The sequence below is a fragment of the Peromyscus eremicus genome, chromosome 20 (genome assembly GCF_949786415.1).
Source record: "Peromyscus eremicus chromosome 20, PerEre_H2_v1, whole genome shotgun sequence".
NCBI classification, from domain to species: Eukaryota; Metazoa; Chordata; class Mammalia; order Rodentia; family Cricetidae; genus Peromyscus; species Peromyscus eremicus.
The window spans coordinates 30,606,465-30,630,630 of NC_081436.1; the positions used below are offsets into that span (position 1 = coordinate 30,606,465).

At 44.4% G+C, this 24,166-nt stretch overlaps 1 protein-coding gene across 1 annotated transcript in view; it reads left to right on the forward strand.

Annotated features, from left to right (window-relative positions):
• Positions 1-24,166, forward strand: part of LOC131896393 (collagen alpha-1(XXII) chain-like) — a 206,000-nt gene that overhangs the window by 141,143 nt on the left and 40,691 nt on the right. Inside the window, exons 3-7 of the mRNA XM_059247011.1 lie at positions 12,320-12,355; positions 13,982-14,035; positions 15,590-15,634; positions 18,898-18,945; positions 23,904-24,017. Of these exons, the coding sequence (XP_059102994.1) occupies positions 12,320-12,355; positions 13,982-14,035; positions 15,590-15,634; positions 18,898-18,945; positions 23,904-24,017 (297 nt within the window). The remainder of the gene's footprint in view (positions 1-12,319; positions 12,356-13,981; positions 14,036-15,589; positions 15,635-18,897; positions 18,946-23,903; positions 24,018-24,166) is intronic.

Here is a 24,166-nt window from a genome sequence, read left to right on the forward strand (position 1 = left end):
ATCCAGGCTCATCCAGGTCCTCAGCCAGACATCCCCTGTGGAAGACACACTTTGTCCAAAGCATAGGACACCTGGTGTTGAAATTTAGAATTGTTTTCAGTGAAGAACTAAATTTCTTTTCTCGAGAATAGAATCACGTTTTGTGTCTTCTCACCATCACAGAAGTGTGTCTTTTCTTCTCTCTGTCACTGAATGATAGCTTTCAGAACTTAAGGACAGCTTCCAATCTGAGACTATTTTTCCATCTGCTCTCATCTTTGCTAAAGGCAGAATATTGATTCAACCTCAACTGCATTTTTTTTTCCTTGACAGCCAGCCATGTCTTACTATTACTTGAGAGAAACTCAAATACTCAGCTAAGCCTTGGAATAGCTCAGCTACCCACATATAACTATTATTTTAAGCCATGGGCCTAGTCTAACTTCACCCCTGCTAAACATAACCTGGATAGAAACCAAAGAGCACATCGCCCAGTCTCTGCTTTTTCCACGTTTGAGAAATGCAGACCACACCAAAAAGATCTCAAGTAATACCATTTTTTCGTTTTATGGATAATTTCATATAGAGTTCTGTATTCACATCATCGCCCCCCCCACTCCTCCTGTGTCCATCTCAAACTCCTTATCATAATCACTACCTCTTATCTTCACTATTGGTGTGTGTGTGTGTGTGTGTGTGTGTGTGTCTGTCTGTCTGTCTGTGTGTCTGTATGTTTGTAAATATAGCCTACTGAATCCATGTAGTGTTGCTCATGTATGTGCTTAAGGCTGACTTAGGGCTGACTGCTTGGTATTAGAGAACTATTAATTGCCTATATCTCTTCATTTAGGGGTGAGGTTTGTAAGATTTCCCCTATCTATAATATTGTTGAGATTTCCTGGGTGCACATTCCCTGTCATATACAGAAAACACACTCTTCCAGAAGACATCTTGGTCTTAGACTCTTACAATCTTCCCTTCCCCATATTCTATAATGTTCTCTGAGCCTTTGGTGTAAAGAGTTGGGTTGTTAAGACGGATGGTGGTGGCTCACGCCTTTATCCCAGCACTTGGGAGGAGGCAGAGCCAGGTGGATCTCTGTAAGTTTGAGGCCAGCCTGGTCTACAGAGTGAGATCCAGGACAGGCACCAAAACTACACAGAGAAACCCTGTGTTGAGAAAACAAAAAAGAGTTGTGTTATTGATCTATCACTTGAGGTTGGGCAACCCATGGCCAGTTGTTCTCTACATTTTGACTAGTTGTGCATTTCTAGAATGTTCTTTGCTGCAAAAAGGTATTTTTTTGATGAGGGTTGCAAGCTACATTTATCTGTGGGTATAAGAATAAGTATTTAAATGTAGTTAAAATTATACTGGCTTAGGATAGTGGCAGTAGTAGGTTTTCCAGGGCACATGGCCTTACCACTGTGGGTAGTTGGCTACATTTATAGTACCAGGCATAAATTTTCTCCTATTGAGCAGCCCTTAAGTCCAATTAGACAGTGTTTGTTTATCCCTAAGATGTAAGTGACACTGTTGCATCCTTGTCTTGCTGTGTTGGTCATTGTTGTGATTCATAGACCAAGTAACATAATTCTTCATATATAACTCCTGAAGAAAAAGAAGAGAGATCTTATTTATTATCTATAATATTGCATAAAATAAAAGTCCCCTTTGCTTTTGTCTGTGGTCTTCATACATCTGAGTCAGTTTAGGCCTCTCTCCTCACACATGGTTCTTTGTTCTTCCTCTTTACAACAGGCCTGGGTGCTTCCCCACTGGAGAAGACCACCTACTTCTCCCTCCTACCAGCAATGGGGACTCCTTCAAGATGGCATAATTATAGGGGGGCTCTCAGTTTTCCTAGAGATGCATAAAAACTGTGGCAGGAGCAAATGAATTCCCCATGTGGAATCCTTGTTTGGTTTGTTCTATTTCACAGGAAATGTCAGCTAGAATTTCTGACAATCAACGCTCTCCATTATATTGATTATATTTCTTTGTCTTAGATTTCTTTTTAATTTTAGTGTCTAGGTACTAGGACAACAGATAAAGAAACAGTAGCCCAGACTTCTTATTCCTGGAGGCTTCGTCTCAGAAGGGCCCCTTGCCCTAAAGTTAGGAGTTTGACTCCTGATGGACTTGATCCTTAGAACAGAAAATACCTAATGCTGTGTGCCTGGGATGTGGTTTTCCCTTGTTTCCTGTCCACTCCTCCAGGATCCACCCCATCAAGCTCATCTTTAGACAGTTTATGCTGAATACCTACGATATGATTGTCCCCATGTGTCCTGTCTATTCTCCAAGGATACACTGTATCAAGCTCATTTAGACAGCCAGGCAACAGAGATGGCACAATTCACCCCAAATCTAACTAGCTGAAATCACCATGAAATATCTTCCTGCCTAGCTGATTCCACAGGAAAAATAATTTTCTGGCTGCAGCCAAGAGGTTGTAAATCAACTCTTTAGTGTATTCCTACCACTTGGGCTTATTAAAAGCTTCCTGGTGGATGAAACCTTATTGCATTGCCATAAATCTCATTGGCCAGCAGCCTAGGCTGGTGAGGGCTAGAGAAGCTGTATGGGAGGTTCAAGTATTTGCTGATAGCAGGCATGTAGTAGAGGTGAGGAAGGGATGTGTCAAGTTATTGGGGAATATGGATCTTTGCTCAGCAGCCCAATGTTTCTCTCCACATTGGGTTTTATATTGGGATGCAAAGGATTATATCCCCCACCCCACTCATGGGGGAGATGGGTTATTCTTCAGAGTTAAGGATTAAGGTAGGTATCCCAAGTATGAGTTTATCTGAGAGATGATTTCAGAAATTCACTCTTAGAGGGTAACAAAGTGAGTAGAGATAGGAAGAGAGCCCAGGTAGAGTTTGTTACTGAGCAGATGGGCACTGTGGGCAGTTGAGTCTTGCTCTTTTGACTCCTGAGTCACTACATGGCACACTCTCAGAGATGCCTGCAAAAAGAACAAGGGAGCTGGAGTCTTGATGTACCAATACCATAGCTTGTGAGCTGCTCCCAGGAACTGTCAGCCAGACCTTGGGCTGACATGTTCCCTCTGGATAAAGAACCCCTGGGGCGTGGGGCAGATTCTGTTGTGAGTTGTCCTCTGCCTTCTGCCTCCTCTGGAGCTTGTTCCTTAAGCCTTTATCATTCATAGGCTTTGCTACCCACTGAAAGGGAGCCAGGGGCTGGTATGTTGATCCTGCTAGGTTGACCCATCAGCAGTAAGGCTGTGCAGTTGCTTGAGGTTTTAACTTTTTGTTTCCAGAATTCACAAACAAAATCCTCCTTTTATCTTCAGGTTGTCTCTGATCTTCCTTTGGTAAGATTTAAGAGCTAAATCATGAGCTCTTTCAGGCTTTGGTGAGATCAAAGTGCTCATGGGGTTGATACCAGGAGCTTTGTAAGGACAAGGCTCTCACTGACAGCCACATAATCTGAGACTCTTTCCTATTCCAATCATCAGGTTCCCTGTAGACCAAGTGCCAGCCATTTCAGCAACATCATTAGGGGAACTGGGAGAATGTGGCCTGATGCTATTGGTGATGATGTCTAGCACCCTACCTTTGATTCTGTGGTGTCATCGAATTCCTCTTCAGTACTTCTGAGCCTTCAAAGCCTGAAATGTCCAAAAGTTAGCTATAGGATGCCTGGACCAGTCAAGATGCTTAATGTGCACATGCACTGAGGCATCCTTACAGCCCTCCAATGGCTTGATAGCTTAAGAGAGTGGCAGGAAGCCTAGACTCAACTGATTTCAGGCAAGGAAGCATTTTGAATGCACCACACAAGTGTGCTTTGTGCATTCCTCTAGTTTCTATGGGATAATGTAAAAATCATAGAGCTGGCAGCCAATGAAGTGTGAGAATTAGAATAGTGTCATCCAACATCCCCTGCCTCTGGCTGGTAGTTTGAACAGAAGCCTCAGGTCAGGTCTTCCTCCTTTGTTCTCATTTAATCCTTCCAACAGCCTACCAAACCATCTCTGCTTGCCCGTGAGGAAGCAGACATGAAGATGGAAAGCCACTCCCTTGAAGGCACATCGAGGACATGGGAAGCTGGCCTTGAACATTCAACACTCTGAAAGCAGATGCCTAAGTGGCTCTTCTAGCAGGAGGATAGAGGGAATGTGCCCATTTCACATGTCCAGTCTTCAGTTCTCCTTATGTCTTTTTATGTCCATTATTGTTCCTGGACTGGACTTATGTGGCCAGCTAAATGCCTCTCTGTTTATGTATCTTATCTGTCTGGTTTGGTCTATGTTGTTTAGTTGTAGAAAGAGGGAGTTGGGTTAGCTCTTTTCTTTTAGATAAGATTACAGTTGACTATCGAGTCTTCTCTGATCACTGTAGGGGATAGGCGGGTGCTGGTCAGTAGTGAACCAAGGCCAACTTCACAGCCTTGCCCCTCCACCCCCGCCATGGTGGCATGCAGGAAAGGGACAGGGCTGGATTCTTTGAAGCCCTCACACAGCTCTGTAGGTCCTCTGGACAGCAAAGGGGTTTACAGAAGGTGTGATCATCTGCCTTCCTCCAGACTCCTGGGCTTCAGCACTGCTTTCTGTGTAGCCAGATTTCAAAAGGAAGCCTTAGGGAAAAGTCAAGAACCTTCTTCTGTGGGGAAGGGATGATTTAAAAAAAGATGTTTCTGCCATAAATTCAGGAGTTCTTCCTTATAAATGGAACAAACATCTGTTGTCACCAATGCTTCCTAGGGCACAGTTAAGTAGACCAGGCTCTGGGCATGTCTTCTCTGTTGTACTTTCAGTCTGTGAGGTGACCATGGTTACAATCTCACACTAAGGATGAGAAAAATGATGCTTGAGACACCTGGCCCTGCCACTACTCATGAGAGGCATGGGATCCACTTGAAACAAGTTGCTCTTTCCTCTGGATGGAGGCACTGTCCTCAGCCTCTGCTGTTTTGCTGGTCTGGGGTACCTGCTTGCTTTATGACATGCTGGGACCTTAGCTCTCCAGGCTAGTTCTGGTTGTACACACTAATGTCATCACAAGGCAGTGCTCTTGGTCCTGATGAGAAAGGCCTTGGCTGCTGCTCCTGTTGTCACTGCTTCTTCAATAGCCCCCACCCTTGCCACAGACCCGCCTGGCACTCCTTGCTTCAACATGCAGCTGGCTCTGTCTTCATTTTATCTCCCTCTGCTCCTAAGCGGCTGCTGGTCTCTCTTACTCCAGGCCTCTGGGTCTCTCTTCTGTTCCCTGTACTCTTCCCAGAATGCAAGCCTACAGCTGTCTTTCTGAACCCTGGACCAGAATTACTTCTTGCATGTTTGGAGACATCCAGTCCTCTCCAGACTTCAGTTTCCTTTGATTTTTCCCCTGGCTCTAGTTCTCTTCTGTGCAGAAAGTCTGACAAACTTTCTTTGACTGGTGCCCTCTCTACATAAGGATACTCCAACCAATGAAGGGTGACATGTATAATAAAGTCCCCTAAGACTATTTTGTTTAGTGATGCCATAGCCATCTTAGTTCCTCTAAGGACACTTTATGATGTATGCACAATGACGAAATTGCCTAACAGTGCATTGTTGGAACATATCTCTGTCTTTAAGCTGCATACATACCACAGGCATACAGATATATGTCACACAGGCACACATGCGCAAATACTAATACACTTGGTAATGCATACACACATTGCTACGCTGGTGCTTGTTGACAGGTGTGGCTAATGGAAACTGACAAGATCGAGTCCCAAGGGTCTAGCATGTGGTGCACACCTTCCCTTTATCTCTGCTGTTTCATTGCACTCTGTTCCATCTTCACAAAGTTGATTAGCTCTCTTCCTCTTGCCATAGACATATGAGGAAGTAAAGCAAGTTTTTATTCTCCAGAACTTTTGTTCCTGTGTGCCTATGATGTGTCTTACACGTTGAAAGCAGACTCACAGAAACAGGAAAAGTAAAGGTATGAAGCAAGCCACTCCTGTGACACCTGATCAGGACTTAATACGTCAGGGTTAAGAGATACTAAGACCCACTGAAATCGACCCCAGAAAAGCTGTGAACTCTACGCAGAGGAATACAGGTAAGGAAAGCGTAAGAGCAAGGAGCTTCACAGAGAAGAGATACAGGGTGTCTGTACTTGCAGAGGAGACGCTATGCAAGAAAAGAGTGCCAGGCTTTGCACAAAAGAGAACTAATCCCCTCCTCTTTGTCTGTCTGTCTCTCCTCTCCCTTTCTCTCTTATAATGATACAGAATGCTAGATATACCAACAGTAGGCAGAATAGTATAATGATCCCCCATCCCCCATGGCCACTCCATGTAGCCATGTGGCTACTGTGCTAGCTAGTTTTTATGTCAACTTGACACAAATTAACGTTATTTTGGAAGAAGGAACCTCGTTTGAGAAAATGCTCTCTACTAGATCAGCCCATGGACAAGCCTGTGGTACATTTTCTTGATTGATGATTGATGTAGGAGGGCCCAGCTCACTGTGGGTGGTGCCACCCCAAGGTTGGTGGTCTTGGGTACTATAAGAAAGCAGGCTGAGCAAATTGTGAGGGGCAAGCATAAGCAGCACTCCTTCATGGCCTCTGCATCAGCTCCTGCCTCTATGTTTCTGTCTTGAGTTCCTTTCATGATTTCTCTCCTTGATGGACTGTTGCCTTGAATTGGAATTGTGAGCTGAAACACCCCTCCCCAAACTACTTTTGGTTACGTTGTGTTTTTTTTTTCATCACAGCAACATAAACCCTAAAACAGCCATCCACCAGGATCTCTCAGTTAGTGATCTCTATTTTCCTTTTATCATCCTCTTGATCCTCCTATTTTGAATCATGACCAGGAATGCATACTTTTATCCCCTGCTTATTTTCAGACTGTATGTATGACAAATAAGAACTTTTAAAATGTTAGCGCAACTTCATCATCACACATGAAAAGCACAGTGCCAAATATGCTGCCACTGCCGCTCACCTCTTGATTGTCTGACCAGTGCCCTGGTCAGCTGCTTTCTGTCTCTGAATCAAGAGCCAAGTGAACAAACAGCAATGGCTCAATCTTCAAAAAGAGATCTCTGGCTAATTTGTAGACCCTCCCTTTTCATTTTGTTACGTGTTTATAGAGGAAATAGGGCTTATTCTTATTTTGGTCCATGGGGTTGTTTTTGGTTTACTAATAGGATTCGCTAATATGATGGTTTAGCAGGAGCCACCACCCCTGTGGTTCTCATTAGTTAGTATCCAGGTCCAGAGGCTTTATCAGACTCAGGTTTGATGTTTTTGGCAAGACTTCACAGATTGCCTGTTGCACATCAGGAGACATCGAGGATGTCTGGTGGGTTTCTTTCTCTGATGTTCACACCCTTTGATGTCCAAAGCCCCATCAATTAACACATCAAGGACTGAAAATTGGTGCTACGGTAGTTCTGTCAGTTGATTCATCTGTTTTTATTAGCTGGACTGTTTCTTTGTAGAGGAAAGCTCCCTCCTCTACAACTGGTCTACACAGCTTCTGTATCTAGTGTGAATGGAAATGCTGGGTCTTCCTCATTGAATACTTTCACTAAATGTCTCTATAGAGAATACTCATTAGACTTGTTTGAATTTTTTAAAGAATGCTTGAAATCAAGGATTTAAATGTATTTTTGGTGCTCTGTTTTAGCTTATTCCCAAAAGAATATACTCTTACAGCAACTATTCACTTCCTCCAGGTAGGCTTCACCTCCCTCATGTTTCATATCTTGCTCAGACAGCATCATTATCTTAGGACCAACTGTTGAGAGATGTGCCCTCCTGGGACCATTTCACACTCAAACCATAGCAGAGTCCCCAGTCTTACAAAGAGATGCTTAGACATCAGAACTAGGAAGGAAATGACTAGGCAGCCCTCTTCCATGACACTTAAAACATTTTAATTGATTTTTTAAAAATTTAATATATCTAGGTTGTTTCCAGGTTCTTGGTATTATGAATAATGCTGATATGAACATAGTTGAGCATGTGTTCTTGTGGTAAGATTGAGCATTCCTTGGGTAAATGCCCAAGAGTGGTATAATTGGGTCTTGAGGAAGACTTATTCCCAATTTTCTGAGAAACCGCCATACTGATTTCCAGAGTGGCTGTACAAGTTTGCATTCCCACCAACAGTGGAGGAGTGTTCCCCTTTCTCCACATCCTCTCCAACATAAGCTGTCTTCAGTGTTTTTGATCTTAGCCATTCTGACAGGTGTAAGATGGTATCTCAGAGTTGTTTTGATTTGCATTTCCCTGATGACTAAGGATGTTGAGCAATTCCTTAAATGCCTTTCAGCCATTTGAGATTCTTCTATTGAGAATTCTCTGTTAAGCTCTGTAACCCATTTTTTAATTGGATTGTTCAGTATTTTGATGTCTAGCTTTTTGAGTTCTTTATATATTTTGGAGATGAGCCCTCTGTCAGATGTGGGGTTGGTGAAGATCTTTTCCCATTCTGTAGGCTGTCGTTTGGTCTTCTTGACTATGTCCTTTGCTCTACAAAAGCTTCTCAGTTTCAGGCGGTCCCATTTATTGTCGCTCTCAGTGTCTGTGCTACTGGTGTTATATTTAGGAAGTGGTCTCCTGTGCCAATTCATTCCAGACTACTTCCTACTTTCTCTTCTATCAGGTTCAGAGTAACTGGATTTATGTTGAGGTCTTTGATCCACTTGGACTTGAGTTTTGTGCATGGCGACAGATATGGATATATTTGCAATCTTCTGCATGTTGACATCCAGTTATGCCAGCACTATTTGTTGAAGATACTTTCTTTTTTCCATGGTACAGTTTTGGCTTCTTTGTTGAAAATCATATGTTCATAGGTGTGTGGATTAATGTCAGGGTCTTCAATTCGATTCCGTTGGTCTACATGTTGGTTTTTATGCCAGTACCAGGCTGTTTTTATTACTATAGCTCTATAGTAAAGCTTGAGGTTGGGGATCATGATGCCTCCAGAGGTTGCTTTATTATACAGGATTCTTTTAGCTATCCTAGGTTTTTTGTTTTTCTATATAAAGTTAAGTATTGTTCTTTCCAAGTCTGTGAAGAATTGTGTTGGGATTTTGATGGGGATTGCATTGAATCTGTATATTGCTTTTGGTAAGATTGCCATTTTTACTATGTTGATTCTACCTGTCCATGAGCATGGGAGATATTTCCATTTTCTGGTATCTTCTTCAATTTCTTTCTTTTGATGAGACAGAGGAGAGATACTGCAGGCAAGGGATGGCGAGATCATGATGGGAGGACGTGCAGAGATGACTGAGCACACTAGTGGAAGCCTGTGAACTGTGGACTGGTGGCTGTGGAGCCCCCATGGGACTGGACTAGGCCCTCTCAGTATGGAAGATGGTTGTTTGGCTCGAACTGTTTGGGGGGCACCCAGCAGGGGGATCGGGATCTGTCCCTGGTCTTGGGCAGGCTTCTGAAATCCGGTGCCTGTGGTGTGACACCTTGCACAGCCTTGGCGCAGTGGGAAGGGGCTTGGACCTGCCTAGGCTCAGTGTGCTGGGCTTTGCTGACTACCCATGGGAGACCTCGATTAAGGGGATGTGGGGATGTGGGGTGGCTTGGGAAAGAGGGCTGGGGGAGCTGGGAGGATGGAGGGGGGGGTCTGTGGATAGCATGTGGAGTGAGTAGAAAATTTCTTAATAAGGAAAAATGAAAAAAAAGAAAAAAAATTAATACATCTATACAATGTATTTTGATCATATTCATCCTCTACTCCTCCCCCTTACTCCTACCAGATACATCTCTAAGCCGATCTCAAATCCATGTCCTCTTTTTAAACATAATTTTTTATAGCCTACTGATTCCAGTTGTGCTGCCCATATACTCAGGTGAGGGACTCTCCATTGGAGTATGGTTGATCTCCCATGAGCCACACCCTTGAAGAATACTGACTTTCCTTCTCTCAGAAGCCATCAACTGTCCGTAGTTCTTCAGCTAGGGGGCGGGGAGCTCATGGCCTTATACTCCCTCCATGTTGGAGCATTCGCTGGGTTGATCTTATGCAGGCAGCCATGGCTGCTGTGAGTTCATGAGCACAATGGTCCTGTCCTATCCAGAAGACACTGTTTTGCTTTGGTCTTCCCTGACCTCTGGCTCTTGCTGTCTTTCTGTCCCTTCTTCTGTGATGGCCCATGAGTCTTGGGTAGAGCGACATGGCATGGGTGTCCCATTAGTGGCTGAGCATTCCACTTTATTCTTTGCACATTTCTTAGTTGTGGGTTTCCATATTAACTTTCATCCGCTGCACAAAAAAACCTTGAAAAGTATACAGAATAGCTGTGGGCATGCTTTTTATGGTACAGACATCAGGTGGCTTTTCAACTCTGTATTTTACTTTCAATAACACTAGGAAAAGTGACCATCTAGCTTTATATTACAATTAAAAAAAAAGAAAAACAAGCTCAGAAAGGTAAAAGAATTTTCTTAAAGTCAGACAGCTAGTATTTGATAAAGCTAAGATTTGAAATGAACGTCTTTGACTACAAAGTTCATCCATCAAAGTAGCATAAGAAAGTATTTTGGAACCTGGCTTCATGAGCAAGTTAAATATTTTAAAGTTGGGATTTAATTTGAAAACAAAGAGTGACACTAAAAACGAAATGGGCGACATTCCTCATGCCAGGGACAAGCTGCCCTCATTACAGTTCTTTCAATAATATATTACAGCCTCATTGGAAACTACCTGGGGTAAACAAAATTCAGAGTCACGATGCATTATGATAGAGGAATCAGTGGCCTCTGAGCCAATGCAGCAGGGGTGACTTCTGAGCCTGTTTGTTTGACTTCAACCAAGTTACTTACTGCATTTCAACTTCAGGTTCTTTGTGCCAAAGGGATGATGAGGGTATCCAGTGTGCAGGCATCCTGCTGGAGCTAAAGTGAAGCTTGCACCCCCCCCTCCCCCGTGTGTGTGTGTGTGTGTGTGTGTGTGTGTGTGTGTGTGTGTGTGTGGTGTGTAGCATCTGGTGCTTCTCCTGTCATGGAGAATAAAAATGGAAGGTCCCCTTCTTCACGTACCTCTGTATGCCTTTAGCTAATCTTCCTTGTGTGGATAAGAATTCAGTCATTACTGAGTGCTGTAAAAGTTTGAGAGATGGATAATAAGAACTTATCAATGGCTAAGTGATGCTGTTCACATCCCATCAGCTTTTATTATCTGGATTACTTCTACATAGAGAATTGCTTGCTCACGGATGATCATATCCCAGTTTATAGTGCACATAGAGAGTGGAAATGCTTGTGTCTATAGGGATCATTTGCTGATGCTCTACTCAATAGCAGAGTGTGGTGGTATGGTAGAGACCTTGTCATATAAAGCTTATGATACTTTCTCCAGAAAAAAAAAGAAAAAAAATGACATAAATGTGAGTTTTTGTTATGATCCATTAAATGTCCAAATTGTTGTTGTTGTTTTGTTTTTGTTTGTTTGTGTTTCAAACATATTAATCTAAAGAGCCCTTGTCCTCATTTCCTGCCCCTACAAAGCTCCTAAAACTACATCCCCAACAGATCTACTGCCCTCAGGGCTCTGCTTCTCCTGTATCTCTAGATATCTGCTTCCCTTATGCTCCACTATGCACTTGAAAGGATGCTCATCTGCCGTCTGGCCGCCCAGGGTCATAAACAATAAGGGATCTGGCTACTTCATCACAATGCAAGGACATATGCCTTTGTGAGAAAGCCCTTCTCTCTCTTGGGAGTACTTACCATGTTCTCCTGGGAGTTGCTACATACAGCAAGAAGCCGGACATATTGAGCAGAGGACAGAGACATAACTAATTCCACTGTGCAATGCCTTTCCAAATGTGACAGAGTGAGTCCAGACACAAAGGCCTGTCAGCCTTCCATATGGAAACATCAATCTGGTAGCCGAGGCTCAGGGCACAGGCTGATCTGGTCCTGGGAAACTGAGAGCTGCTCATTGATAAATTAAAATCTAGCCTAAGCAGGAAGAACCAGTACCTTTCCAAGCGTGTGAAATATGGGAAACCCTGGGCACGCTAGAGGTATAAGGAAGTGGTGGACCAGGACTGAGGAAGCGTGTGGGAATAACAGTGGGTGGTACTTGTTTAAGGAAGGATAGAGGAAACCTGGCCTAGCAATAAACTTTACAGAACAGAGCTTGGTGGTACATGTCTCTAGTCCCAGAACTTGAGAAGTGGAGGCAAAAGGATCAGGAGTTAAAGGTTATCCTTGACTACATAGTGTTGAGGACAGCCTGGGCTACCTGAGGCCCTAGTTTTTTTTGTTTTTGTTTTAAGATATCGTAGCATGTTTAAATGTTGAAATGAGCATTCCTATTTTGTTTGCTAATCTGTTTGTTCTTTCCTTAGGGCCCTTCAGGACGACCAGGCGACAAAGGACCCCCGGTATAGTATGCTTTAGGTGGAGGATTGTCAACCCAATTCTAAATTAGAGGCAATCAAAAGTTACTAGAAATTCTTTGTACTAGACAGACTCTCCAAAATATGTGCATGGGCTTATGGGACATATGGGGAGGAAGGGAGCGGTGGGTTCATTTAATCCAGCACAGCTGTTTCGTAGTTGGGCACATTGAGACTGGCTTCACTGCTTAGCATCTCCACTACAGAAGTGGAGCTTCAGGTTAGGGAATGTAATCAGATGGCTAGAAGAACTGTTTTTGAATTCTGGCTTAACAGCCACAGAGCCAAGAACACATGAGAGAATTTCTCTTGATTTGTGGTATGGAGGCAGCAATACCTATGAGCCATTGTGGAAATTTGTTGGGCCCATTTTTAATGCTAATGCAACCGAAGAGCTCCCAGGGTGCGTTGTTCTCAGGAACAGCCACCATTGTTGGTGGCCATTTTCAAGCATTCACTCAATGTTTGTTGCTGTGTCTTCTGATTTTAAGTTACCTCATGAGCAGAAGAGCTGCATGTCAACAGCTGGGCTGATGCACAGCTTTTGGCTCTGTGCACATATTTTAAAGTAATGTTCATTCATGATTTCTGATTAAGGAGGGCAGGAAGTCTTGTACCTGTTTTGCTGAATGAGGAAACAGAGGCTCAGAACAATTGAGGTTCATGACCATGAGATTTCAAAGTAAATTATGCTAAGTAAAGCTGAGGAACGTGGGATTCTGGGTCAAGGGTAGGTTTGAGGAGAGGTCTGTGGACTCCAGAGGAGGTAGGTCAACTCCTGCAGAGCAGGTAGTGTGAGTTCAGTCAATGCCCTGAGAAGGGCTGATTTCCACCTGTAAATGTAAAGAAATGAGATCCGTTGCCTGTGCCACTCTCTGATGTTGCCCAGAAAATGTTAACATAATGAGAGTGATCTTATAGAAAGCGATCAGGGTCATGCAGGAGCCAAGCCTTTTGTTGGGCCTTGTGCAAGGAAACTTCTGTGACCAATTAGAAGCTCAAGGGGCTGGCTGTCATCAAGGTGCATGGGAGGTGTGTTCTGGGTGGGTGTTCAGGCCTGGTCCTCCACAGGAGCTGTGTCATCCACACCAGCAAAGGGGCCAATGCATGGGGCTCATGTTAGGTTCCCAGGGAGCGTTTCCCTGAGCATTGTATCTGTGCACAGAGCACAGATGTCCATAGAGCAGGTCCTGCTCAGTGGGGTATGAGGAGGGTACTTTTGACACATGCATTATTGTGGGATTTCTGTCCATGCTGCTATGGTAACAGACCCTGATGGAAGCACCTTAAGGAAGAGAGGACTGACTTTAGCTCTGTTCAAGGTGCAGTCTGTTGTAGCAGGGAAGTCAAAGCTGAAGGAGCAGACAGCAGCTGTTCACATCTCATCCACAGTCAAGGGACACTCATCACTTAGTATAATTGTGATAATCCCCACAGGCATGTCCAGAGGCTTATCTCTGGGATGATTTTAGATTCTGTTAGGTTGACAGTTCACACCAATGATGGTTCCCCATTAGCAGATCATTTGTATAGCTGAAGCCAACTATTGCCAGACAAAGATGAGCCCTGTCTTCCCACAGTTGGATCCTGTCTTTTCTTCTTTTTCATCAGGGATCTCGAGGTTTACCTGGATTCCCCGGCCCCCAGGGACCAGCTGGCCAGGATGTAAGTAAAGAAAAAAGCCACCGGCTTAGAGAGTATGTAGAGTCACCCCTGTGAGCTCATCTACCATCTCCTGGCCTCCCTTGTCCACATGGCCAGCACCAAATCCTTGCTCAGTCAGGGATCTCTGTGAAGCCCCACGGTGTTTATTTGTGTATTTTTGATTTTCTGTCTATTGTGGCTTTTTGCATTATTCAGATTTTCTTTCTTAAGCATTTTTATCATGTTTTCAAAACCCTGTATACTCCTGGGTCTCCAATCACTGTCTCTTCTTTCTTGTTCATCTGTCTTGATGAAATGAGTGAGGTCTGATTCTTCCGTGTACTTCTTCCTGGCCCTGTTCTGGCCCTCTCTCCTCAAGGGAATTACAGAGGCTCAGCTGAGGCCCCTTGGGACAAAACCCTTTTATGATGATGACAGCAGTCCCCTTTTGTCTTCCTTTCTTGGCCTTCAATCAGATAGCTCTGAACTCCTGAGTCTTCAGCATCTGTAGGTCCCGCATACTCAGTAGCATGCCAGGTACCAGAGGCATTCAGTTCATACTCACTGGCAAAATGAATCAATGGCTACAATGAGGTTTTAGAGGCACAAGATGCATGGCTCCAATAAGCAGCAGTATTCACTGCTTATCTGCCTTCCCTTGCTTCTGCTTCCATAGTCCCCATTTAGTCCCCATTAGGCAGGGACCATACAGCCCTCTTCCCTTCCTTGGGTTCTGCTCTTGAAAAGAAAAGGCCTCTTGTAGCCAGAAATTTTCTGTGTCCTGCTCAGCCCTGAATAGTCCAGACAAATCTCTCTCACCCACAGTCCTGCAGCCACTTACAAAATAATGATTTAGAGGCTTAATATTCATTGTAAATTATATGGCCTATGGCTCAGGCTTCTTACTAGCTAGCTCTTATAACTAAACTCAGCCCATTAATCTATTAATCTATATGTCGCCACATGTTCCGTGGCTTTACCTGTGTGCTATTACATGCTGCTCCCTGGGTGGCGGGATGGTGTCTCTTCTCTTCTGCCCTTCTTCCTATGTATCCGCTTGTATTTTCTGCCTGCCTATAAGCTGCCTTGCTATAGGCCAATACAACCTTATTTATCAACCAATCAGAGCAATACATGCATAGCATACAGAAAGACATCCCACAGCCCCCCTCTAGTTCTTGTTCCCCAACATTTACATTTAACTGCTCCCCTATCATTCTTACATTCCTATAGCCAGTCATCAATGACAACATTTTCTTCTCAAAGCTACTCCTACCCCTCATATTTGGAATAAAAGATTAAGTCAGGTTTGTATGTGATTGTGTTTGCAGGGGAACATTGTGCACAAGGTGGTTTTAGTTTGGGGTTCTGGAAGGGATTTTTAGGAAGGTTTACTTTGCCCTATACACTTGCTACTGTCACTTGGAAGCTCAGCCAGGGCCCAACTTCAGAGTTGGGGGAATTCCTCCCCAGCCAAGTCACAGTTAGCAGTGACAGAGGTGGTTGGAGGGGCGTGTAGAATAGAAAGGCTGACCTCATCACCACAGTCATGGCTTGCTTTCTTTTCTCTCTTAGGGTGCACCAGGAAATCCAGGAGAAAGAGGGCCTCCTGGAAAACCAGTATGTCGCCTGCCGGGTCTGGATGAATGCTGACTGTCAGGCAGGGTGCCAGCAAGAAATAAAGCACAACTGAGGCAGTTCAAGTGGCTTTAACCAGGGGACACACTGGGCAGAGGGAAGTGATTCTGGGTGCAGTGCGACCAGGGATAAGCCATGGTGGGGAGCCATGTCGTCGCTCTGCAGAGCTAGGTGCTGGCTAGAATGTGGGATAAGGGCTGTGGATTCAAAGCCACTGCCAGAAAGCCTGGCCCGAGGTAGGTGGACATCTTCTTACCTTCCAAGCCCCTGGCAATGCCTCCTTTTGGTTCAGTTCAGCCAGGGGCTAGCGAGCAGGCCAGCCCTGAGATGTAATGAAACAAGACCGAAGATAGAGTGTGGAACTAGGGTAGAAACTTGCCCATTTTCTGTCTTTTGCCTGGGTTGCCTATTGGCACTGTTTAGACAGCCAGGAGCAGTTATTTTGTTTCACATGGGAATGGGAGACTCTCTGAGAGCTTGAGGAGATGTTGACAGGTCCTTAGTTTGAACACAAGCAAATTAGAGGTCCAACGTGTGTCTCTGAGATACAGTACCATCATCTTCTGGGACACCCCCTGAATTGGCAATGACAAAGAAGTCCCAAAGGTTTATAGCCATGTGACCAGGTCATTTGTCGACCCTCCAGGGAAGGACTTATGGGCCTGAGCGTGTCTGGGGGTGGGAGAGGCAGCTCCCGGAGGAGGCAGACCATTAGAAGATGCTAACCAGGGTCTAAGAGAAAGTGGCCATCAGATAAGTATCTCAGACCTCGAGACTCACCCCACAGTCTGCTGCTGGAGTTAAGTTGCTCAACAGAATGAAGAAGCTTCATCTCATGTTGGGTCTGAAGGGTTGTTTGTCCTCTTTGCAAGCATGACCTGGTTTCAGACAAGTGCCCAAGGTATAGAGAATGTCGTGGACCCATACAATCCTCCTTATCTTGTTAGAGCTGGTGGCCACAGCAGAGAGCAAAAGTGGGCTCTTGTTCTGTTTCTGGGGCTGTGACACTTTTCACTGACGACATCCAGAGGGATGAGTATGAGTCACATTGGGAACTGTGGAAATACCTCTTTCCCTCCATGGACGTAGCTAGATAGCAGCCACATAAGTTGTTTGCATGCTGTGTCATCCTCAAAGGGCAAGGCCACAGTGAAGCAGGTAAAAGAGAGAGTCTCAGGCCAGAGGCGTTGAAAGTTTAGATCCCATCTGCCACATGCTAGTCCTTGACGCCACCCTGCAAAGATAAACTGGCAGAGTACAGCAGACAATGTAGGCAGTTGTGTCTCACAGAGGGTCACCATAGAACAGAGAGCTCCATCTTTATCCGACTGTCCAGATCCCGCATGGAAATGTATAGTGAGAGGCCTACAGAGCTGTCTCACCTGCAGGCAAGGCCTGACCTCTGCACCTCCATGTCAGTCACTGGCAGTAGGTCTTCTCCAGAAGTTCTAACCAATGTTCCCAGCAGCAGAGGCTGGCCAAGAGTTAAGTAGACTCTAGGTGGGTATAGATCGTGTCTTCTCTGTCCTAACACATCCCACCATGTGTTACCCAAGGCCATTGGGCTTAACCTCTGGCATGTGATCGACTTCTGCAAGACATCCATGACACCCTGCTGTGCATCTTGTGTCCTGTGACGTAAGGTTACCATTTCCATACAAAGCCAAAATGACTTTCTTCAGACTTCTTCGGAGGGTGACAGGAAAGTGATATGATCGAGACCCCAGTGAAGTCATCAAGAAGCCTTGCTGCTGACAGTATTCATCCCTTGCTCTCTGTCTCACTGTGAATAATGTCCAACATACTCAAAGGGCTCATGCCAGATATTAAAGGAGCTCAAGTGATAGTATAATGACATCACAGACATTACAGTGCCAACTGTCTAAGAATGTCTCACTGTGAGCTATATGAGACCCCCTATTCCCCCCTCAAAACTCATGACATTCTCAGGGAAACATATAAGACCTCAAACTAAAACTTTCCCCTTTTAAGTTAAAAGGTTAATAAATTGCTATTAGAAGGTCAGATTTTTCTCCAGAGTGTCTCTGACAACTGGGGGCAAGGGAGTGTCTCACTCTGATGTGTCTTTAGCAAATGCATGCTAAATGGGTTCTGCTTGCCAGGCTAGTGACTCTACCCCGCTCTCTCCCAAATCTGAGAATTCTAGACCCAATGTCTCTCAGAAACCTTACAGTTGCCCAGAGAGTTGATTGAATTGTTGAACTTCTCAGCACAGAAAACAACCTCAACCCCCTGTAGACACTGCAGTGGTTAATTCTGTGAAACAGTCAGATGGCTTGTCAGTTAGTTGCAGGATGAGACAAAGCCTCTGAGCTAGGGAAAAATGGAAATTTCTAGAAAAATTGTCTAGGCCTTCTGCTCTTCACGAGTCACTGCTATCGATGATGGTGGCCCAAGCGTCCCATGATGTGGGATGGAGTTCATGCCTGTCTCTGGGGAGTTGATCCTGTGTGCTTCTTCCTTCTGCACAATCTTCAGCTTGCATCAGAGAGTTCCAATCCCTAGTGAATACTTCTGGGTCCTTCTTCCCTAGAAGGATTGTCTTCCTTACCATGTACTCTATGTTCCTTGTGCCCAGTGCATTCTGAGCTCTCCTCCTGTCCTGTGTCACAGGTTGGCCATCGTTATCACAGGGCATGTTCCAACTCAGTGGGTTTGTGAGTCTGGTGGCTGCAGCATCTTGCACACATACCTTCAGACATGTCTCAGATTCCCTTTCCAGAACCAGAGACTTTCATCCCAGAATAAAGGATGGTGTTTAAAATGCTCTTTCACCGATGAAAGCAGAAGACACTGGTTTACGTTCATACTAGGCCATTAATGATTAGCAGCAACAGCTATTGGCCATCTGGAAGATTCGTGACAGGTGAATTGTAGGCAGTCCATCCCTTTGCTTTCCATACTGTCTATGTGACCTATCATGCTTTGATGAGGGGAGGGAGGGAGAACAGAAGGGAACAACAGGAGGAGATTGGGGACAGGAAGACCTGAAGTCCTTCAGATATGTCCACAGCTAGGCAGCCTGAGTGGCCACTGCTTCGGCACAGTCTCCTTTGGTGATTCCCAGGCTTGAGACTCTGATAGACCTGTTTGCATCCCATGACTCCTCAAATCTGTTGTGAGTTACAGCTTATGCTCTTGAAGGCCATTCACTCTCTGAAGACGCATGGAAGATTCTGCATGTCTGCATGTGTGTCTGCACTCATTTATTTTTGCCTTGACAGGGCCCTGCTTCACTGCTGTCTCCAGAGGACATAAATCTCTTAGTAAAGGTAAAAATGCATGTGTGTTGAAAATTGTGCTGGGGGAGTATAGACCTCAAAACCCTCTTCTCTTCCCCTCTGAACAAATATCCTGTAGTGTTAAGTACAGCCCCAGCAACATCTGTTATGAAACCGTTGTGTGACCAGTGTCTGCTAAATCCACATGATCCAATATGGCAGCAAGCAACCACATACATCAAAGATTTACTTATTTTTGTTTTATGTGTATGGGTATTTTGCCTGCATGTGTTAATGTGCACTATGTACATGCAGTGCCCACAGAAGAGGATCCCCTGGAACTGGAGTTAGAGATGATTGTGAGCCACCATGTAGATGCTGGAAATCTGACTAGGTCCTCTAGAAAACTAATCAGTGCTCTTAACTGCTGAGGCATCACTCCAGTACCCACATGCATCTACCTAATAAAATTAAGGTCCATGGTACTTTACAAGTACCTAGTGCCCTGTGGAGTTGGGAGCTACCTTATGGGACAGTACAGACATGGAGCAGAAAGTTCTGCACAGGGCCATGTTGAAATGCCTGATGAACATTGTTTATTCAATTTTAGATTCCACGAGGTAGGTATGATTCGTGTTACTGCTTTGCATATATGAAACCAGACATGCAATTAGGGTCAATGGATAGAATAAATTGTCTCAGAAACAGAATCCAGTGTTCATAGTCAAGGACTGGACTTGGCTTATAGAAGAATGTCTTCTGTTTGGAAAATGGCAGGAGGCAGAGCCAAATGGTTGGTTTCTGGATCCTGCTGGTTCAAGGTTAGAACCACAGGCCCATGGAAGTAAGGACAGATGCTGGGCCTTGCAGCCTTCACAGTCCTGACTTGATGGGATACTTACCTGATTTTTAGAATGATGTTTTTTTCTTTCTTCTTTTTTTTCTGAGAGGTACAAAGTGCTTATCATAGCTGGACCAGAATAAAGTGGGATCTGGCCAGAGTCACACCCGGAAGCTCAATTGTGGAGGTGCCCAGGTGCTTTGCTGCAGGGCCTTGAGTCTTGACTGGTGAAGAGTTGGGCAGGGCTTTTCCTATTCAGAAAGAAACACTGTGGTCATGGTGGTGGGAGTAGAGACCCCTTGGCTGGCTCTGCTTCAAGCCTTTGTCACAGTGCTGTATTTCACATGACTGTAGGCCTCATCTTCTATTCTAAAAGCGACTGGATGATAGCAGAAGGTCTCTGGTTAATGTATGAACCCAAATGGAAAAACAAAAAACAAAACAAAAATCCCCAAATAACCTTCTAAGCTCGAGGCTTTTAATCTTCTTATACATTGAGATGTATTAATGGAAAAATCAAACGTTATTAAAATATGAAGAGTAGACTAATCTTTATAGATTTTTATTGACAGTATTTTTTTAACCATCAAGGAGATTACAAGAAATAGTTGTCCGTTGATTTGATCTCTTCTTTATTAAAGGCTTTTATTAGCTTAAATAATTCTTCATGGTTTTCAGGTTCTGTGAGGACCTGGGTTTGTATCATCTGCCACTTCTCAGGATTTAAACCTTAGGATATCCTGATGGGTATGCCAATGATACAGGAGAGGATGCCGCTGCAGGGGTCAAACCTCACACCTCAATGCCAGAGAGAGCACTGAGACAGACATTAATCCAGTGTTTTTTCCCCAGCTGCTCTGAAGGATGCAGTTGTGCTCATCTGGGCATTTGAAAACTCAGAGAAACGTGAGCACTTGTGGTCAGGGCAGCTGCATTGTGATGGAAAACTGTAGACTCCAGCCTATTCTACTGGATTTGGCTGGAGCTGGGCCATCTTTAGCTTCCTGATTTTGGAGTCTACTGCCACTGTGATGCTATAGGTTAACATCTGGCAATCTAGTCCAGGTAACTGGGGACTCAGAAGGTATCTTTCATTACAAAAATTACTGCTGCTCCTAAGCATTTTAGAACAGCCCATATCTCTCATCATGGCAGTTTGGACACTGCCTAGGTAGAAGATTCATCTAAGACCCGCCCTATGAGATGGACTTTTGTAGTGAGATCTGTGCCCTGGGAGGCCAACGTCAGGGTGTCTTCATGAAATGACTCCCATTTATAAAATCTTACTTACCTACCTCCTCCCTTAAATTCTTGGGCAGTGTTCCATTACTGACTTCCTTTTATAGAATAGGAGGTTGAGGCATGGATGAGTCTATAAATGGAGCAAGACGTCAGATTTAGGCTGTAAAATAATAAAGCACACGAATATATAGTGACTAGACTATATTGTGCTTTCATTCTGTGCCTGATGAGATGTTGGACATTTTCCATTCTTTCTTTTTTGATTTGTTTTTAAAAAATATATTTGGATTCTTTTTTTTTCTCATTCTTTTCTCATACAATACATCCTGACCACAGCCTCCTCTTCCTCTACCCCTCTGAGTTCCCTCCCCTCCCCCAGATCCATTGCTCCTCCATTTCCCTTAGAAAAGAGTGGACTTCCCAGGGATATAAACTGAACATGGCATAACAAGATGCAATAAGACTAGGCACAAACCCTCATATCAAGTCTGTACAAGGTAGCCCAGTAAAAGGAAAAGGGTCCTAAGAGAAACCAAAAGAGTCAGAGACATCTCCCACTCACACTGTTATGAATCCCACAAAACCCCAAGCTAAACAATCATAGCCTGTATGCAGAGGACCTAGCACAGACCCATGCAGGCTCCATGATTGCTGCTTCAGTCTTCAGCCCTTATGAGCCCTGCTTAGTTGATTATGTGGGTGATGTTCTGATGTCCTCGACCCCTCTAGATTGTAGAATCTAGAGAAATTGGGGTTCCAGGGTGTCAACAGCCAAGGAGAGCATCAGTAGGACTATAGGTGGTGCTCCTCTCAGTTTGTGCTGACTGATATTCTAGGCTGGTCCAGTAGGTTGAGTCTAGTCTTCATACTGGAACAGCTGGGACTATAGATAGCTCTGATCTTCAGGGAACAGTCTTGCATAGCCTACAACTAGGAAAGACTTGAGTTGAAAGCTTTTTGGGAAACAAAATGTGGTAAGCATTTTATATTTCCAAGTCCAGAAAAAATCTTAGTGGCTTGAATTCTTGTTGTCATCAGGCTAGCTTCATTCTCACTTATATATCCCTCCCATCTCCCTTCCTCCCTCCCTCCCTCCCTCCCCTCCCTCCTTTCCCCCTCACTTCCTTCCCCCCTCCCTCTCTCCATTCACTCATACACTTATTCATTGAAGTATCATCCACCAGCCATCTATCCACCCACCTATCTATATCTTCCAGTCATCCACCTACCCTCATATCCATCTGCCAACAGACACCTCTAGCCATTGTTGTAGTGGTCCATTGATTCATCTCATTTAAAAGTACTATAATAGACAGCCCAGTTCTTCTCTGCTCTTCTAATTTTAAAAGAAAGGATGAAACTAGGAAACATGTAGTTTGCTCCATTTTATCCCACTCATCCTTGCTTCATATACTCTAACAATTAGTCCTTCCAAATAGTCAGTTTCTCAAACAGCATACTGAAAGATGATGGAACAAGACATGAAGAAGTCAAGTGGTTGATTAGTTGGTTCGTTGTTAGGCAGTTGGCTGGGTCTTTTGTTTCATTTAGTAAACTCAGCACCATGAAAGACCATTTGTTATGACCTGGCCCTGCAAGAATCAAGACTGTTCCACTCTCTACTTTGTGGGGAGAGAATGGAGTTACAGTTGGAGTACCCAGTAGACAAGTCCATGGGAGCATGGTGAGCTTTCCCTGTCCAGATGCCATCAGGGAAGCTTAGAGTAGAAGATGCATAAAGTATACTTGAAGATGACATAGAGAAGCAAGAGAAAGGAGAACTTGCTTTTATAACAGAAAAACTACATTCTGAAATTAGAGATCAACCCAGGTGAATGTGGAATTTCCTTTAGACTGTAGGTCACTGAGTATGAACCCACAGAGTGGCCACATGTTTTTATTCACCCTTCCATGCAGAGCCCTCAGTGGACCTTAGCTAGTGCATTTACTTTGCCTTGGGTAGCACCTACCAATCTTCAGGTTCATGCAGGTAGTGGTCTCAAAGCTCAGCGCAGCATCCAGCAGACCAGAGGCTTTGCAAGTATCTTTTACAAGAATGCTTTGTCTGAACGAATAGTGGGCCAATAACAATGCCTGAATGTCCTGGGCATTGTCTACCTGGTCTCACAATTTTCTTAGTGTTTCTTCGTGCTATCTCATTTAATTTTACTGTAAGAGGAGAGAGGGGGGAAGATGGGAGAATGGATAGAAGAGCTTAGGAGGAAGTAATCCAAGAGAGGAGTGTTGGAGGAGGTTGCTCGAGCATAGTCTACTGACTTGGTACTTAGCATGCTGTGAACTTTTCAGATCTAGAGGTGACACAGACGGGTGTGAAAGCTTACATTTACTCCTGGAACAGCATTTGCCTGTCTTGAAGAACAAAGCTGAGCTCCTAGGGACATTTATTGAACGCCTGTCCTGGGAAAAGAACAGTGCTAAGCACGGTCAGAGCAAGGCTTTGTGTCACAGCCAGGACACACTGTGCTAGGTGCCTGCGGCCCCCTTTGTTCTCCTTCCTTAGGAAGGCACACCACAGAGAGTGTCCTTCCCAGCTTTGTTTGACTCTGTCCTCAGGGCAGAGCATTCTATTTCTAGTAACACTAAATGTTTGCCTTCAATGTGCACTCTTAATGTTTTTGTTCATGCCCACAGGCATTTTTATATGCATTTTGACATCATTTTCTCAGGCCATACTTCCAGCCAGGTGACTGGCTAGAACTCAAGAAAAAATGGGGTAATAATCCAGATGCATTTGTGCTGAAATAAATTTGGACACAAAAGTGCCTGGGCCATGACAATCCATCAATTTGTTTTTCCATCTTTGTTGGCGTTTATAACCAAATATCACCCAGAGGGGTAGGACCTGGGGCCACTTTGTCTTGTAAGTAGCTATATTACTTACTTAAGTTTCTTTTTCTTCTCTAAGGATGTGTGCAACGACTGCCCTCCTGGTCCCCCAGGCCTCCCAGGTCTTCCAGGTTTCAAAGGGGACAAAGGGCTCCCAGGAAAGCCAGGGAGAGAAGGGACAGAAGGCAAAAAGGTAAGGAGAAAGGGAGCCGAAACTCCATTCCTGCAATGAAGAATTCCACTAGATCCCAGCATGACCCTCGTTTCTCTAGGAGGATTCAGGCTTGGGGACTGTTTAGACCACAGGGGAGTGCAAGGCAAACTGGATATCCGCAGGTTTTT